Source organism: Andrographis paniculata, unplaced genomic scaffold (genome assembly GCF_009805555.1).
Source record: "Andrographis paniculata isolate CXL003 unplaced genomic scaffold, ASM980555v1 Contig9END, whole genome shotgun sequence".
Taxonomy (NCBI): Eukaryota; Viridiplantae; Streptophyta; class Magnoliopsida; order Lamiales; family Acanthaceae; genus Andrographis; species Andrographis paniculata.
Genome location: NW_026137639.1, coordinates 2,103,059 through 2,120,066, shown reverse-complemented (window position 1 = coordinate 2,120,066; position 17,008 = coordinate 2,103,059). Strand labels below are relative to the sequence as shown.

General features: G+C 31.5%; 1 protein-coding gene across 1 annotated transcript; it reads right to left on the bottom strand.

The window, feature by feature from the left end:
* Positions 1-11,574: 11,574 nt before the first annotated feature.
* LOC127244424 (alpha carbonic anhydrase 7-like) lies at positions 11,575-14,518 on the bottom strand. Its single transcript, XM_051264958.1, has 7 exons — positions 14,437-14,518; positions 14,049-14,266; positions 13,355-13,461; positions 13,166-13,268; positions 12,131-12,298; positions 11,998-12,051; positions 11,575-11,658 (listed from the first exon to the last, which is right to left on the bottom strand). Exons 1-7 carry the CDS (start codon positions 14,516-14,518, stop codon positions 11,575-11,577), a joined length of 816 nt encoding a protein of 271 aa, XP_051120915.1.
* Positions 14,519-17,008: the final 2,490 nt, after the last annotated feature.

Genomic DNA, 17,008 nt, shown 5'->3' with positions numbered 1-17,008 from the left:
AGTTTCATTTTTTGCCTTAATCCAAAAGAGGCGGTTGCGAAGGACCCCTTGCCTGCCCATTGGGAAGGTAAGCGGCATGATTTTCGGCATGCATGAATGGATAGTCAGACCTGCTAACTCTTGCCTTCAAATCCTAGAAGATCAGGTCGTCATTCATGATGAACTAATGGGTTGTTGGGCCATATGTTGGAATCAAATTCTTGAGGCAAAATTCCTATTATGTTGACCTTGAAATCACAATCGTAGTGTAAGGCTCATTCAAGGTCTTGATCGATGGCAATTATGTCCAAACTTGCTTTTGATATCTCGTCGCAATTAAGTGCTCAAATCATCGGTTCATCATCTAGAATCTGGGTTGTTTCAGGCGCTATAGGAAGTTTCTGGTCGATAAAATATTTGCTTTTCATCAAAATACGCTTTGGCTTTTGTTTCTTCCGGGCCTGAGGCTGGTGGCGTGAATATTCACGGACTAATTTCGGTCTTCCAGTGGTCACTACATCCTGATCGTCTGGTTGTTGCTTCATTGTCTGACCTTTCAAGTCTAATTTCGGTCTTCTAATGACCATTGTATCCTAATCATATGGTTGTTGCTTCCTTGCCTGACCTTTCAGGTCTAATTTGGTCTTTCAATGAGCAGTGCATCTTGATCGTGTGTGGTTGTTGCCCCCCCCAGCCTGACCTTCTTGGTAAAGGAGGGCGGTATGGCGTTGTCGCTCCCTTCTCCTCTTTTGAGTCCTGGTAGAAGGTCGCGATCTCTGTGCTTTCTAGTTCATGGCCCAGCTTCAATCATCTGAAGCCTGATCGGGAAGACATGTATGATGTGGTGTAATTACCACCTAATCTACTGAGGTCACTCGCCAGACGTCTCTGCCCTTCTCGAAGCTTACATCTGCAACCGTATTGGTGGGAGAAAGTTTATCCCACACCGAACTCCTTTTCGAGGGTTTAATCGACCACCCAAGTCTTTCAAATACCGATTTTCGAAGGCCTATTTTCCTACTGTTCCATACCTGATGTCGGCCTTCTAGGCCTTGCTAAAAGCACTTCGACGATATTTATTGGTACGGGGAACAACTCATTCTCAATCTTTATGTCAGACTTCTTAGCTAGCTTGAGGCAGTCTTCTTTAATGGTCGTATGCGCTGCATTCCTAAATGCAATGTAGTTCCCAATCTGATGCCCATAGATTCTGTGCCATTTGAAATATAATTTTCTATTCACTTCCTCATCCGTTGGCACTTTATGTCCCTCATTGAGACGAAGTTGGTTATCCTTCAACAGATACTCGAAAATCTGCTCCATCTTTGTGATGTCAGAAGAGTATGGCACCTTCAAATTCACCTTCTCCTGTTGGGGTGGCTTAAGATCCGGGTAAGTATATGTCTTTCTCTGGGAGATTTCAGCTAGGAATATCTCATCTTGTTCCTCTTTAGCTTTAGCAGCATCTTTATGAGCATAAACATGGTAGTTTTCTAGAGATGTCAAATAGAGCGAGTAAGCCCTGGACCCGTTTTTAATGGAGCGGGTTCATATCTAAAAAATATGCTTCGAGGCAGGTTATGAATTTTAAGTTTTAAATTCGGCCGAGTTCGGGACGGGTTACGGGTTTAACTAAAAACCCGTTCCACCCTGGACCTGAACCCGAACCCGAACCCGAACCCGAACCCGGATATTTCAATAATTATTAAAATTAATATATATTTATATAATGTAAATTATATTACATATTTATTTGTACAAAACTAAATATAAATTATAATTCTAAATTTTAAAGCAAATTCGTGTTCGCGTTTGTTTTTTTCTCAATTTTCTTCATAATTAGAACTACTACCATCGCCTCACATGTCGCCGACTGTCATCACTGCGGACCACTGTCAACATTATATTATTCTTATTTTTTTAACTAAAAGTTTACCTTGTCTGTCCCCAACCGCCATCACAGCGAATGACCGCCAACATTTTATTGTTCTTGTTTTTATAAATAAATTTTTTTTAGTGCTTTAACACTTACTTTTTTAGTATTAAATTATTAAAATAAATTATATTTTATTTAAAAAATCAGGTTAGTCGGGTTGGCCCCGAACCCGGAAGGTTTGGGGCGGGGTGGGTCCTGGGCCGAGCTGAAGTTTGGGTAGGCTAGTCTTGGGGCCTAAATATTTTATAACAAGGCGGGTCCCGGGGCTTGTAGAACCCGTCTAGAACCCGGCTCATTGACATCCCTATAGTTTCCACTTCGTAACTTCTGATCTCAGGCCATTAGAGCCTCTTTCAAGAGTTGTTCAGCCTTCACAGTTTTTTATGTTAACTGCTGAAAGTCGTGGTACTCTTAGGGTGTGTTTGTTTGGGGGATTGGATTGGATTTACACTATTCATCCAATTTCCCCCCCCCCCCCAAATATCAAATTAAACATCTATTTTTCATTTTTTATATTATACTAAAAATCAATTTTACATTCAAAACATCACATCAATCCCTATTTATATCACATCATACAACTATTCAAATTCAAAATTTTTACTATTCAAACTCAAAATCAAAACCCCCAAACAAACACACCATTAGAGAGCCAACTTTTCATGCAGTTGGTGCGTCATGTTATCTATCACCATATTTACCACTTGGTTCTTCGGTATATGAACTTGGCACTTGTTTTTTAATCTTCTAATTCGTTCTAGGAACTGCTCAATTGATTCCATGCATCGATGATTGTCATAAATCCTATTAATTGCGTCTTTGATCACTTGCAAATTTATGATGGGATAGGGTAGCAACGCCATCTTTGCCTGCTCCAAGGTTGTTCGGGAACTGCCTGAACATGTGGCAGATTGCGTAGCGCCGGCGGCAGGAAGGCCTGACGAGCAGGCCTCTAATGCGGGAGACAAGCTCAGAAACTTTCCGTAGCTTCTACGAAGACCGGTGCCTGTTGCGGTGACACATTTCCGAGGTTCAGCATGACTATTCGGGTAGGAGATCCATAGCCTTATTGTAATCCGAAAGCACCAGGGAATTGGCCTTCCCCGGCAGCTCCCTTCCCTTTAGCGCATTGGGATGACATTGAGACTGATCCCCCTGGTTCCCATGTCATTCTAGAAAGTGTTGGGACAAAGAAAGATGTTGGAGCTGCCTTCGTCCATGCCCCCTTGGAGTCCCACTGGGCGTGTCAAATTCATTATCATAAAAAATCACCACCGATGGCCTATTCGGGAAGGCCAGTAGGAATTGATTTGTTCGAAAAGTTTTCCGGCCTTTTCAAGAAAGAATTCGGGCTATCTCACGGTATTCGAGTGATTAACACGACGATAATTCCGAAATTCGAATTAAAAGGTACAATAATACGAAAAAGAAGATAAATAAGGTTGTAATTTTATTAAAATTTGTAGAAGAATGAAAGAAAGTTGTACAGTGATGAAAAATTGGAAGAAAATTAATGTTGAAAAAAAAAATATGCATAAAAATGATAAAAAATGTCATTTGATCTGTGACATGTCATCTCGAATGTCGTTTTTCCTCGATCTTCATGCTTTTGATGTCAATCTATAATCTGGATAAGGCTTTTTTTTTTTTATTTGGATAAATTCTCTATCTTTGACTTTTTCCACAAATATCTAATCTGTCATCTGTATCTGCATTATTCTCTTGGATGAATATCTATTTCTTCTTATATTTTTTCGACAAATATCTGACCTTCCAGCCTCCGTATTTGGATAAATCTTTACCTTTTTTAATTTCTTTTTCTTAAAAATATCATATTCCACCCCTCGAAATTACCTCCACGTGACATTCTGATCAAATCCACATCTAGATTTTATATTTTATTTTATTTTAAATTTTATCTTATTATTTATTATTTTACAAATTTTTTTTTTTTCAAAAACTATTCAATCAAATATTTATTTTTTATATAATTTCAATTTATGGGGTATTCCCAATTTATATCCTTTGATCGTATTTTTAAATTATGTCTCTCTAATATTAATTTTGTAAAATATATTTTTAATTTTTACTAATCAATATCAAATATAGTCTAATAATCAATTAGAGAATAATTAGTGAATAGTTATGAGTTTCTCTATTATATCTCTTTATTAATGTTTTCTCCTTCTCTTTTCTTATTATCTATATATATATATATTTAAGTTTAGATGATTATTATTATTATTATTATTATTATTATTATTATTATTATTATTTGCATTAATTTATAATAATAGCATATAATATTATTTTATAATATAAAGATATTTTTGAAAAATAATATATATTAATTATATTTTTATAAAAATACTATCATTTTAATATAATTAAATTCATTAATTTTATTTTGGTAATTTGATTTAATTTTATATTATATCATAAAATTATTCAAATTCAAAATTCTATTATTTAAATAAAATAAAAAATAAAAACCCTAACCAAACATAGTTTTTTTATCGAATATATAAATTTTATTTTATATCATCAATTAATATTCGTTACTATAATCATTATAATTTCAAACTTTATTCAACTTTCTGATAATTTCAATTTAAAAAATTTTAAATCTAAAAAATTTCCACATTTCAGATATATTTCTAAAAGCAACCAAACATACCTCTATTTGAATTTTTGGTTTGCTTTTTAGAAATGTATTTGAATGTTTGGTTGTTGTTTTAGGGAGATTATAATAATTATAATAACCAATATTAATTGATTATGTAAAAATAAAAATTATACTTAATATATTTGATAAAAAAAAATAATCAATTTTCATTTTGAATGTAAAGTTTTAAATTTGAATAATTTTGTGATATGTTATAAATAAAAATTGATGTGATATTTGAAATATAAAATTAATTTTTTAATATAATATAAAAATTAAAAATAACTGTGTGATTTTATATTTTTTGAATTTTTTTTTCATGAATAGTAAAAATTAAATAAAATCACTCAAATAAAATTTATATATTTAAATATTTTAAAAACTATTTTTTATACAAATATAATTAATATAAATTATTTTGTAAAAAGGTATATTTATAACATAATAAAAAATATATTATTATATACTAGTATTACTATAAGTAATGCATAATAATAATAATAATAATAATAATAATAATAACTTAAATATATATATATATATACAATAAGGAAAAAAAAGGAGAGAGAAACGTTAACGAAGAGAGAAAGTTTGGGGTTTTCCTTTCCTTCTGGTTCATCTTTTTTGCGTTCTTCTCAGTAAGTTTGGGGATTTTTTTTTCGCCGAAATTGCAGTAGCTCTAGTTCGATTCATTCGGTAATTTGTTCATCTGGGTGTTCTTTGTGAGGTTTTGGGGGAAATCGGTCGATTAGAGTTTAGGGTTGATCGAGTCCGTTGATTTGAGGTTTTTTTGGAGGCGGTTGGGTTAGTCCCTAAGTGTGAGTCATTAGGTTATAGACTGAGCCGTAAGAATAGTTTCCCCTATCGTTTGTGAAGTCGCTTGGAAATCGCCGGAAGAGAAGTCGCCGGAGCTGCGAAGCGTGGCTGGGTGTGTTCGCCGAAAGAAAGGTGGAAAGAGGGAAGTTCGAGTTTTGCCTTCATATCTTCTGCCTAATCTTGGATTCTGTTTGTTTGTGTTCTTAAATTTGATTTACAGAAAGTCATATTGCCTCTTTTACTGTCAATTTTGTTGGACACATTCTAGTTGATGATTTTGTTGCTTGGCAGATTATATATATAAAAACTCAACAGTGGTATCATAGCCAAATCAGTCAAACCATTAAGTTCCGGCGATATCTTCGGGTAAATCGATCGTTGGTAATAGATCGATTTTGGTAAAAGGCTAAACCCTTCCTTTTAAATTCTTGGTGAATTTGTTGATTGCAGATTAGATTAGAATTTTGGTGAATCTCTAATTGAAGAGATTGATTGTGTAATTTTAAAAATCTTGTTTTCTTTGTTGCTCTAGATTGTTGTTGTTGCATATCTTGTGATTGATTGGTAATTAATTATTTGGATTGCGTTTTTTGAGTGATTTCAATTTGTGCACAAATTTTTCCTTTAAATGATTGCTCTTGTGGGTACTTTTTATAATATGCAGCCGTTTGACGAGAAAATAGATTTTGCTATTTGGAAACAAAGAATGAAAAATGTTTTAATTACTCAAAAACTTTCTCGAGCAATTAATGGTATGTTTGATGATGATACACCTATGGAAAAACGTGTTGAAATGGATGAATGTGCATGTGCGTGTATTGTGTTGCATTTAACTGACAATGTGCTTAGGAAAGTAGGTAAATTTTTTAGTGCAAAACAATGTTGGAAAGGATAGATACTTTGTACACGGAAGTAACTTTGTCAAATAAGTTGTATTTGCTTGAAAATTTTTTCCAATTCAAACTTGACACCAAGAAAAGTGTTTATGAGAATATAGATGTTTTTACTAAACTAATTCAAGATATAATGTTGAGTGGAGATCAATATATTAATGAATATTCTCCGGTTGTGCTTTTAAATGTCATTCCCGATTCCTATAGTGATGTTAAATCCATAATTAAATATGATAGAGATAACATTACTTTAGATATAGTAATAAATGGTTTAAAAAGTAAGGAATTAGATTTAGTAGCTAATAAATCAATTAGAAATTCAAGTGACGAAGTTTTGCATGTAAAAAGTAGAGTTTTCAATAGGAATAATTAAAACAACAACAATAGAGATAATCAATCATCAAATAATAATAAAAAGAAATATAAAGAAAAGATTTATAAATCATTGCCTAGGAAATGTTATGGTTGTGGTGGAGTAGGGCATATATTAAAGAGTGTCCTAGTGTTGCTAATAAAGGTCAAATAAATAACACAAATCAAATAATTAAATCCAATGATCAATCAAATATGGCTTTGTGTAGTAAACCTTTAGGTGATGTATATTGATTGAGTTTTGATTATTATATTCTTGCCTTTAGTATGTGAAAGGATAATTCTTTTGAAAAATTGGCATTTCGATTGTTTTTTTTAAAAAAAATAATAATTTTTTTTTTGAATAACATGTGCAGATTTTTTTAAAAAAAATAAAATCAGCGTTGTTGTTTTTCCAAAATGATCGGGGTCTACTGGAATGTTTTATTTTCTGAAATCTGCATAAAAAATTTTCAGATCTGTTAATTCTGAATGTGACCTGTCGCACGATCAATCAAATATTTCACATATTCTGTGATCACAATTTAATGTAATACTTGAGAAAGGTTCGTCTCCACAGGGATTGTGTGATTCACTCTTCGTGTTCTAATGCAGTAAATAAAATGGGGAATTTTCTTTTATTATCTAATGAAAATAAAACAAGAAAACAATTAAATTAAGGGAGAACTAGCTATTAAGGGGATGTCTGACTCAAGAGATGCTGCAGTTATGGCACTTGTGTTTTTATCATTGATTCAATAAAGTTAGTTCTTATTAAAGTATCAATAAATTGGTTATAGTTATCAACAAGCTCTGACAACCAATTTTTCTTTACAATGTAGGTAATTAAGGTACGACCGTTAACTACCCCTAATTAAGCAAATAAACCTAGGTGCGCTCATAAGAAATATTGCCTAATCGCATTCTAATCTAGAAAAATCCAATTTAAAACAATTACTACCTAAGAGGAGCAATTATATCTAATTGTCTAACCCCATGAATGAACTATTCAACCCGGTTGTCACCTATTCAAGTGCGAATACAATTACGGATATCCTACCTAAATTGACTTTAGATTATCAAACTAATTCAAATATCGGTACCAAAATATTCAATCAATCTAACAATCACAAACGTTATTCTGAGAATTAGACAAATATTGATAATCAAAAAGAACTTTTATAAAGAAAATCAAGAATCTCCAAAACAAAAGAGCCAAAACATTATCACCCATCAAACCAGAAAAATATATACTCCATAATCAAATAACTAAGAACAAAAGAGAAAGATAAAGTCATAGTGGAATGGGGAAATTAAACGTTATTATCATAATTAGACAAATATTGATAATCAAAAAGAACTTTTATAAAGATAATTAAGAATCTCCAAAACAAAAGAACCAAAACATTATCACCCCTCAAACCAGAAATATATCTACTCCATGATCAAATAACTAAGAACAAAAGAGAAAGATAAAGTCATGGTGGGAGGGGAAAATCTTCTCTGTCAATTTGCTCATACGCGATCTATGAGTCTGTCAGTCTCCTGCGTATCTGCTCTGGCCGTTCTCCCCTCCTCTAAAACGTGTGATCCTCCTTTTTTTATTTAATTTTTGCCCTAATTATTTTGTAGTTGGGCTTTTGGGCCTTTAATTAAATTCTCATGTCAATAGGGTACTAGGTTGTGCAAATCTGAATTTTTCTTTACTTTTTCTACCAATTACGCCAAATTTGATATTTGTCCTCTGCATACAACAAATAAACAATACTCATATAAATTAGGTAGAATCCAATCAAATCACTCAAATATCGCATATAATATGAACATTTAATGTATACGATTTCTAACTATCAGAATATTGGAATGCAAGTTGTTTTTCTTTTCTTGTATATTAATTGTGAATAACATGGATTTTGTTTTCTAGGTGGAGTGAATCAACTCTTACTGTTGTGATTTGTTTTTGTTGGTTGTCTTTGTGCTTTGTGAGTTGTGTGTTCTAGACTAAGTGAATAATTTAGGTTGTTTGTTTCCCGGGAATATCTGAGTGTATGTCTAACTGCATGTTAGTTTGCTAAGCTTTGTGATAGTGTTTTCTTAGGCTTTGTGATATATTTTGTTTCTTTTTGTGATAATGTGAGCAAACTTATATTCTTAGTTACTTTGTGATCGACGTCGAATTTCTTGGTGTGATATATGCTTGTCTTTGTGTTTCTATGTGTTCAAGCATATTAAAAGGATCCTTTAGTATAAGCGTACGTTATGTCTTTCTTTGTGGTGTCATGACATGTATATACTTTGTGATTAGTTCTAAGGTGGAGTTCGCATGTTGCTTTTTTTTTTTTTTTTGCGTTAAGTTGTCCCTTTTTTTGAATGAGCTATTAGTTCCTGCAGGACTAATGCTTGCTTGTGAGTACAGGGTTACTTAACATTTATTGTGAGTGCAGGTTCATTGTGTATGGGTGAATCTTCTCAGGCAATTTCCATGCGACTTGATTAGGCGAAAAGAGTCACTAGGTTGTGATGCATCCCTACGGAAGCAACCATCGGTAAATGACTTGGCCAAAAAGGTGGAGAATATTAGATATATTTTGGCCCAACCCAATACCAAGCCCAACCCGCAACCCAAAACCCTTTAACCCGACCCGACCCGCACCTTACAACTCCCCCTTCCACCCCCTCCTCATGAGATACAGTGTATTGCGTGATTTGGCTAGTCTGGGTTTTCCTCTCCTTCTGGTTCATCTTCTTCGCGTTCTTTTCAGTAAGTTTGGGGGTTTTCTTCTTCGCCGAAATTGCAGTCGCTCTAGTTCGATTCCTTCGGTGAGTTGTTCATCTGGGTGTTCTTTGTGAGGTTTTGGGGGAAATCGATCGATTAGAGTTTAGGGTTGATCGAGTCTGTTGGTTTGGGGTTTTGTTTGGAGGCGGTTGGGTAGTCCCTAAGTGTGAGTCATTAGGTTGTAAACTGAGCCGTAAGAATAGTTTCTCCTATCGTTTGTCGAGTCGCTTGGAAATCGCCGAAAGAGAAGTCGCCGGAGCTGCGAAGCGTGGCTGGGTGTGTTCGCCGGAAGAAGGTCGAAAGAGGGAAGTTCGAGTTCTGCTTTCATATCTTTTGCCTAATCTTGGATTATGTTTGTATGTGTTCTTAAATTTGATTTACAGAAAGTTGTATTGTCTCTTTTACTGTCAATTTTGGTGGACACATTCTAGTTGATGGTTTTGTTGCTTCACAGATTATATATATAAAAACTCAACAAAAACTAATATTATAGGGACAAAATTTGAAAATGCAGTCAAATATGAGGACAAAAACTATGAATACCCCTTAAATTTACATTCAAAATATTATATATATATTTGTATCAAATTAAACAACAATTTCAATTCAAAATTTTTAAGTATACAAAATCCAAACCAAAACTCCACAAACTCAACCAATGCTTAGAATTGATTGCTAGTATTTTTCTACAATATATATATATATAGTAAAAGTATAGTTGCACCAATCAATTATTTTAAAAAGCAAAATTTCAAGATAAACTTTAAATGAAAATTTAAAACTGACATTAAGTACTTTTAAATTAAATTTGATAGCACCAAACAAACTAATTGAAGCTACAATTTGTATTTGACCAATTTGTTTATGCTTCAATTGAATAAGCTATTCAATTTAAATGTATGAATAATGGCATACACATAGATGAAAAGTAAAAATAAATTTGTTCAAGCGAAAATGAGTTTCTTAAAAAATTATTTTTTAAATTGTGAAATCAATTGTAAGGGTGATGATGCAGTAAAAATGAATAGAGGAATTCATATTTAAGGTAAAGAACCATAAAGACTTGATAAAATGAAAGTGATATGTGCCGATTTTTGCTTAATTTAACTGATTCCAAATGGGTTGGACTTAGGCAAAAATGTCATCGAAAGTAGATGTATTTTAATGAATTGACCGCGCTTCTCTTCAAGTGCGCTTTCAATAAAATTTCGACCGAATTTAATAGTTTGTAAACTGTCGATGGTTTGTATCTATAATTTCACGATCACAAATACATCCCACACCATCTTTTACGGGACCAAAAAATTACCATTATTGCTTATGCATATAGTTGTATGGATAATTTGAATGTCCGTTTTTTCAGAAAAAAAAAAAAAAAAAAATTTACCCGACAAAACTTAATAAATTTGTAATCAAATAAATTCAAATGGAATTCATGCTCAATTAATCTTAAATGGCTTAACTCAAGCCCAAATGAAGGAACAAAATCCAAATTAAGACAAAAAAAACACACACACACCTGAATCATATAAAATCATAAATATTTTTTTCTTAAATGAAAGGAAGGATAGCCCAAAAAAAAATAAAATTAAACTCAACTTCAAGTCTATGCCTAAAGTGTAAAGAAGTGTTTTTGTTCAATTATTTTATTCAAATTAAATCCAAATAATTGTCCAAATTAAACCCACCATAGACAAACATTCAAGCACAAAATAAAGCCCAATTAACATAATAGCCCAAACATAGGCTAACTTAAAATTTTATTATTTTTATTTTTAGTAAGATAGGAGTATATGATATTACCCCCTTTCGATTGAACTCGCATAAATTTATTTTTGAATTTTCTTTAAAAGACATAAAATGTGTGAATTTTTCTTTCAAATTTTAAACATGAAACTTGAGTTTGTAGAATCCTTTTTCTAAATTTTCAATGTAAAATTTGAATTTACATTCAACAATTACATGAAAATAATAATAATAATAATAATAATAATAATAATAATAATAATAATAATAAAATAACTCTAAAATTCATGCCCGGAAAATACATGGCGAAATCAAAATAAAAATTTCCCACTTCCTTTATTTGTGTTTCTAATATCAAAATAATTAAATTTATACAAACACAATTTATAAAGTAATGAAACAATAATTGATTTTATTTTTTGATAATTTTGGGTCTGTAGAGATCCACCATACGGTCGTTTATTGGTTGAACAGGCCTTGCATTCGTTTCTAATTCCTGTAATTCAAATTTATTCATATATTAATAATTTTAAATACTACCCATTTAAATATATAAGGAAAAAATAATATGTAAATTTATGTTTAATTGTAATTTAAAATTAATATGAAATAAAATATTTTTTAAAAATAAATTAAATTTTTTATTGAGTATTGTACTAATTGAACAATAGTGTTTATTATTTTGATTTAAAATCAAAACAAATGCAGGTAAGGATGTCGTATGCTTGTATTTGAGTTTAAATAGTAATTATATAAATATTTTTTTAAAAAAAAAATTATAAATATTATAAAGAATACATTATAATAATAAAAAATTCTAAAAATAAAGTCTTACATCATGAACGGCATTTCGAATCATAGTTATTTGTTCTTCAGTGACTATCCGTATCTAAAATAAAGATCGATAGTTTAATAAATAATAATAATAATTATTATTATAATAATACACCATGCAATAAGAGTTGTACCTTTTTTACGATTGTCCATAAGACATTTTGTGTGCAAGGAGGAGTCGTCAATGATCCCATATATTTGTAATATTTGCAACTCCCAAATTTTATAAGTCGGGGGTCGATAATTCCAAGAGTCTTTTTTACGTCGCGAGTGTGAGCCATTATCTTTAAATTTTGTTTCATCTTAAGAATCATTAAAAATATAAATGCGATATATGATCATCAATATTGAATTTCAATGTTATTAGAATATGAAATTGAAATTTTCTATTTTCATCCTAAGAATACGTATATATTTATAATAATATATAAATCGTCTAAATAAGACAAGAATCTCACGAATCTCTTAAATAAGATAACTACTATAAATATGATATATTGTTTTTAAATATATTTCAACACCCCTCCTCAAACTCAAAATACGATGGAACAAACTTTAGTTTGTCAAAAGTGACCGAAAAAGATATAACCGAGATTTTCCACGTACAAGTTTGAATTCGCCAAGATTGAATGAAAGTTGTGTAGTCGTCAAGTAGATCAGAGTCAGAAGCAGAACTCTCAACACAACGGAACTAGAGTCGAAAACAAGACTCGCTAACTCTATAGAGCTAAAGTCGAAAACAGGATTCGCTCACGACAGAGTTAGAGTCGGAAACAAAACTCTCTCGCTCTCAATAGAGTTTGAGTAAAAAACAAAACTCTCAACGGCGTTAGAGTCGAAAGTAGACTATGTCAGTGGAGTAGTAGAGACGGAGACAACATGGAAATAACAACATGACCGAGCATGAATGTGAATAGAAGTAAATACATTAATAAAATATAAAAATATATATGAGATATAACGGGTCATGGATGTACACGGAGAGAATTTAACTGTGATACCGTATTAGAATATCAAACTGAATTTCTCTATTTCAATCATAAGAATAAGTACATATTTATAATTATATCTAAATAGGACAAGAATGCACGAATCTCTTAAATAAAATAACTACCATAAATATAATATATTACTGTGGAATTAAATATTTATCGAATTTAAATATTTACCACGGATAGGAAGGAATCGGACCGTCCAATTTTGTACATGATGCCAATCACAGCCGTACGATTGTCTTTGGTTTGATGGACGAGATGAACTTCCATATCAAACCTGTTACAAAAATAAATGATTAGTCATAAATAAATTTATTGATTTAAATAAAAATAACCATAAGTTAAATTACATAAAATAAAAACCTTCTGCCATTGATAGTGTGCTCAGAAGGTATGTGCCAATGGCACTGTTTCAGCTCATAAAGCCTTCTATTTATTTCAATATGTCCTGCTCCATCTACCCATTTTATCTGCAAATTAATTAATTTGGGTTTAAATAAATTATTTTGCTAACACATAAAATTATCATAAAAATTTTGTCTTCAATAATTCTTTTTTTCTTAATTAAAAAAAATGAAAAAAAAATACTTCTTTTGCGCCAGTTAAGATGATCATTTTAGTTAGAGACACTATATTTTAAGTAGTATAGATTAATAAATTATTAATAATAAGTTGTAATATTATTTTATTATGAGTACTTTATTGATATTTTAAATATTTTTAGCATTATATATACAATATGGATATCAGTTTGTAGAGAATAAAATTTTATATAATTATTTATATTTAAATTAAAACTAATTTATTAAAAATAAGAAGTTTCAAATATAGATAAAAATATTTGTTAATTGATGAGAAATAGAAATAAAAAATTTTTGAGTGATTTGTGTAAGATGTTAGAAATTTAATTAAATTGATTTATATTTATTAAGTATATTCAAAATTAATAAATTTACCAAAAATAGAAAAAAAAAATCATTTTTTTATGAAACAGACAAAAAAAAAAAAAAGAAAAGAGATCATATATGACGGAGACGGAGGGAGTATAATATAATACCATCATATCATGTCCGCGGTTGACAAGAGTCGCATTGGCGGGCTTATAGCTTGTCTCAAGTCTCCCCAAATACGACACTATTTGAACTTTTTCATTTTTTATGTCGATAGGCGATTGCATTTTGCTTGTCGTGCATTCTTTCCATTCTTCACGGATTTCTCCCCAATGCATCGGCCCAATCTCACTGGCTTCGTCGTAGTTAAATCCTCTCTCATCGTCTATATATATATGTGCATTAACGATATTATAAATTACTTATTTAATATATATTATGAACTATAGGTATGTATGTTTACTTTATGATTTATTTAAATAATAAATTGTAGTATATGATATTAATCTATAAATATATATATATATATGTTTAAAAGTAACTAATATGAATTACCAAGTTCTTGAGCAATGCAGGTAGCTGCAAATAAGAGAATAACAGCAAATAACAAAGCCTCAAGTACTCTTTCACTCTCCATTTTCTTTTTCTTCACCTCATTTATGAACGAGTCATTATAATCAATCAATCAACAACAATAATAATTATTACACACATATATATATATATATATATGAATTACAGTGGCGTGTGAACATTATTATTAGACAAAATAGCATCAAACCTCACAGGTGCTTTGATGAATTTGCTTTGATGAATTTGGTAAAAACCCACCTGGTCTGTAAATTTCATAAAATCTAAGTGTGGTTTTTAAAATACTGCACACTCGTCCATTCTTTTTAATATATACTGACGGTGTTAAATTTTACATTAATTGGCCGTTCTACTTTAACTCTAAATTAAATCCTAAAATTAAATTCTCAAACACAACCCACATTTTTCTATCTCTTTACCGTATCTCTCTTTCTCTCTTCTTAGCCCCTCTCTTCTCTCCCTTTCTCTCTTCTGCTAACCCACGCCTGTCCACCGCGCGCAAGCAGCCGCCAACCACCACCCACCAGCGTCATCTTCTTCTTCCTCCACCTTCGCCACCGCAACCGCCGCCCTTCTCCGCCGAATTCAGTCGCGTCGCGCAACTCCTTCTTCAGCCACGAATCGCCGTTGTCAGCCACCGCCACACGTCCTTAGACGGATTGTTCATTCGGCAGCCTCTCTCTCTCATGTCCTAATTTCACTTATTAATTTTGTTGGAACAAGAATTCTCCAACTTATTTTGACATATGGGCACCTGCATGATCACTTTATCTTCAGCCTTTTATTGTTTCCATTTGGAGTAATCTATCTTATAAGGTTGCAGCAACAGACTGTCTGCAACACTGCTGGATCTTTTCTTCTCGATTTGGGAAGCTTAGGAAAGACAAAAGGAATGGATATTTTGGATGATCAATGATCAACCTTTTACAGACTTCATGCAGAGACACATCATTCCATTTATGTGCAAAAGATTTTAATTGGGTTTGTCTTGCATGCCCTGTATGGCTGCTACTTAGTAAGACGTGTGAGAAGTGTGGTTGTTGTATGGGTTTAGAGAGAGAAATGTAGTGAGAGAAAGTATATATAATCCTCTCAACCCCAATCATTCCCTTCTCCATTTATTAAGTGAGTGTTATACACAGTTATTTCGCTGGAGAGTTGATCGGTCAAAGGAAAATCGGAAATCCGATCAGGAGAGTCATCCAAAATTTGAGCAGCCCTGCTATTTGTTAGTTGTCAATACGCGTTTGTGACAACATATGCCCGTGGAGGGATTTTCCTAGGTGATTAGCATTGTAGTATGGGTTGAAGGAGTTTTGGGTTGTTTGTTCTTAATCACCACATATTGGTGAACTTCTCTTGGATTGGAATTCTCCGGATGTAGGTTGTTTATAACTGAACCGGGTTACCAAATACTTTTTCATTTATTGTTTTGAATGCTGCATTTATTTCTTTGACAAAAAGCTATTACAATTGTGATATAACTGCGCTTCGGGAGTTGACCCATTTGAATAGGTGTTCGAAAGTATACTGGTGAAGCACCTTTTCTTCCCAACATATTCCATCCAAAATTTTCTATTCTATGAAAATTTCTTGGATTTCCTGTGAAATTAGTACAAATTCTCTTCTTCAATGATAGGAAATAATTTGAGGCAAAAATAGATATGATTATCTTTGAATTTGATTTTCATTTTGTTCAAAGAAGGATTTGCCATTTTGTTCAAAGAAGGATTTGTCATTTTGCTCAATAAAATATAATGTGTTTGAATTTAAAAAAAAATGAAGAAAAAGAAGAAGGAGAAGGAGAAGAAGAAGATTGGTGTACTGGCGATGTGTGGCGGTCGTCGGCTGTGGGTGGTGGAAGAGGAGGGCTGCGCTTTTAGACCTGTTGCATGGAAGAAGATGAATTGGAAATTAGATTATTATTATTATTATTATTATTTAATTAGGTTTTTTTAATATAGGTAAAATGACTAAAATAGCCCTCTTCCTTAATTAATATATTTTGAGATGCCTCTAGAGGGGTATTTTTATAATTTTACATAGTTATATATCAATTTTGTATAAAAATCTCAGTTTAAGCGTGTGAGACGGACTTTCCGTTAAGTCATAACGGAAAGAGAGTTTTTTTGCAACATTTTAAAAACTACGAGTAAATTTTATAAAATTTTCAGACCACAGAGAATTTTCAGCATATTTATCAAACCATAGAGGGTTTTATGCTATTTTATCTTACTATTATTATTAATACATAATAATGAATGCATGGCTGTCTATATTTTAATACTTATATGTTTTTTTTTTCTTTTTTTTTTTCTCATTTCAATTCATACATTTTTATTTGATTACAGGTGCTGACACCTTATTGAATAGTTATAAATTAGTTATATATATTTATATTAATTATTTTATTAAACGGTATAAATTAATAATAATTAATATCTCAGTATTTAGTAGGTGCTTAATTTAAAATTGTCAGCACGCAATCTTTGTTATTTTTATTGTTGATAAATTTATTGTATTTTTATTGTTGATA

What these genes read in the sequence shown, in the direction of transcription:
- LOC127244424 (XM_051264958.1), bottom strand. Translation starts at nt 14,518, where the DNA reads ATGGAGAGTGAAAGAGTACTTGAGGCTTTGTTATTTGCTGTTATTCTC. An exon ending in ACCGCGGACATGATATGATG is followed by an intron (nt 13,462 to 14,048) that starts GTATTATATTAT and finishes ATTAATTTGCAG; the next exon opens with ATAAAATGGGTAGATGGAGC. An exon ending in TATGGACAATCGTAAAAAAG is followed by an intron (nt 12,052 to 12,130) that starts GTACAACTCTTA and finishes TCTTTATTTTAG; the next exon opens with ATACGGATAGTCACTGAAGA.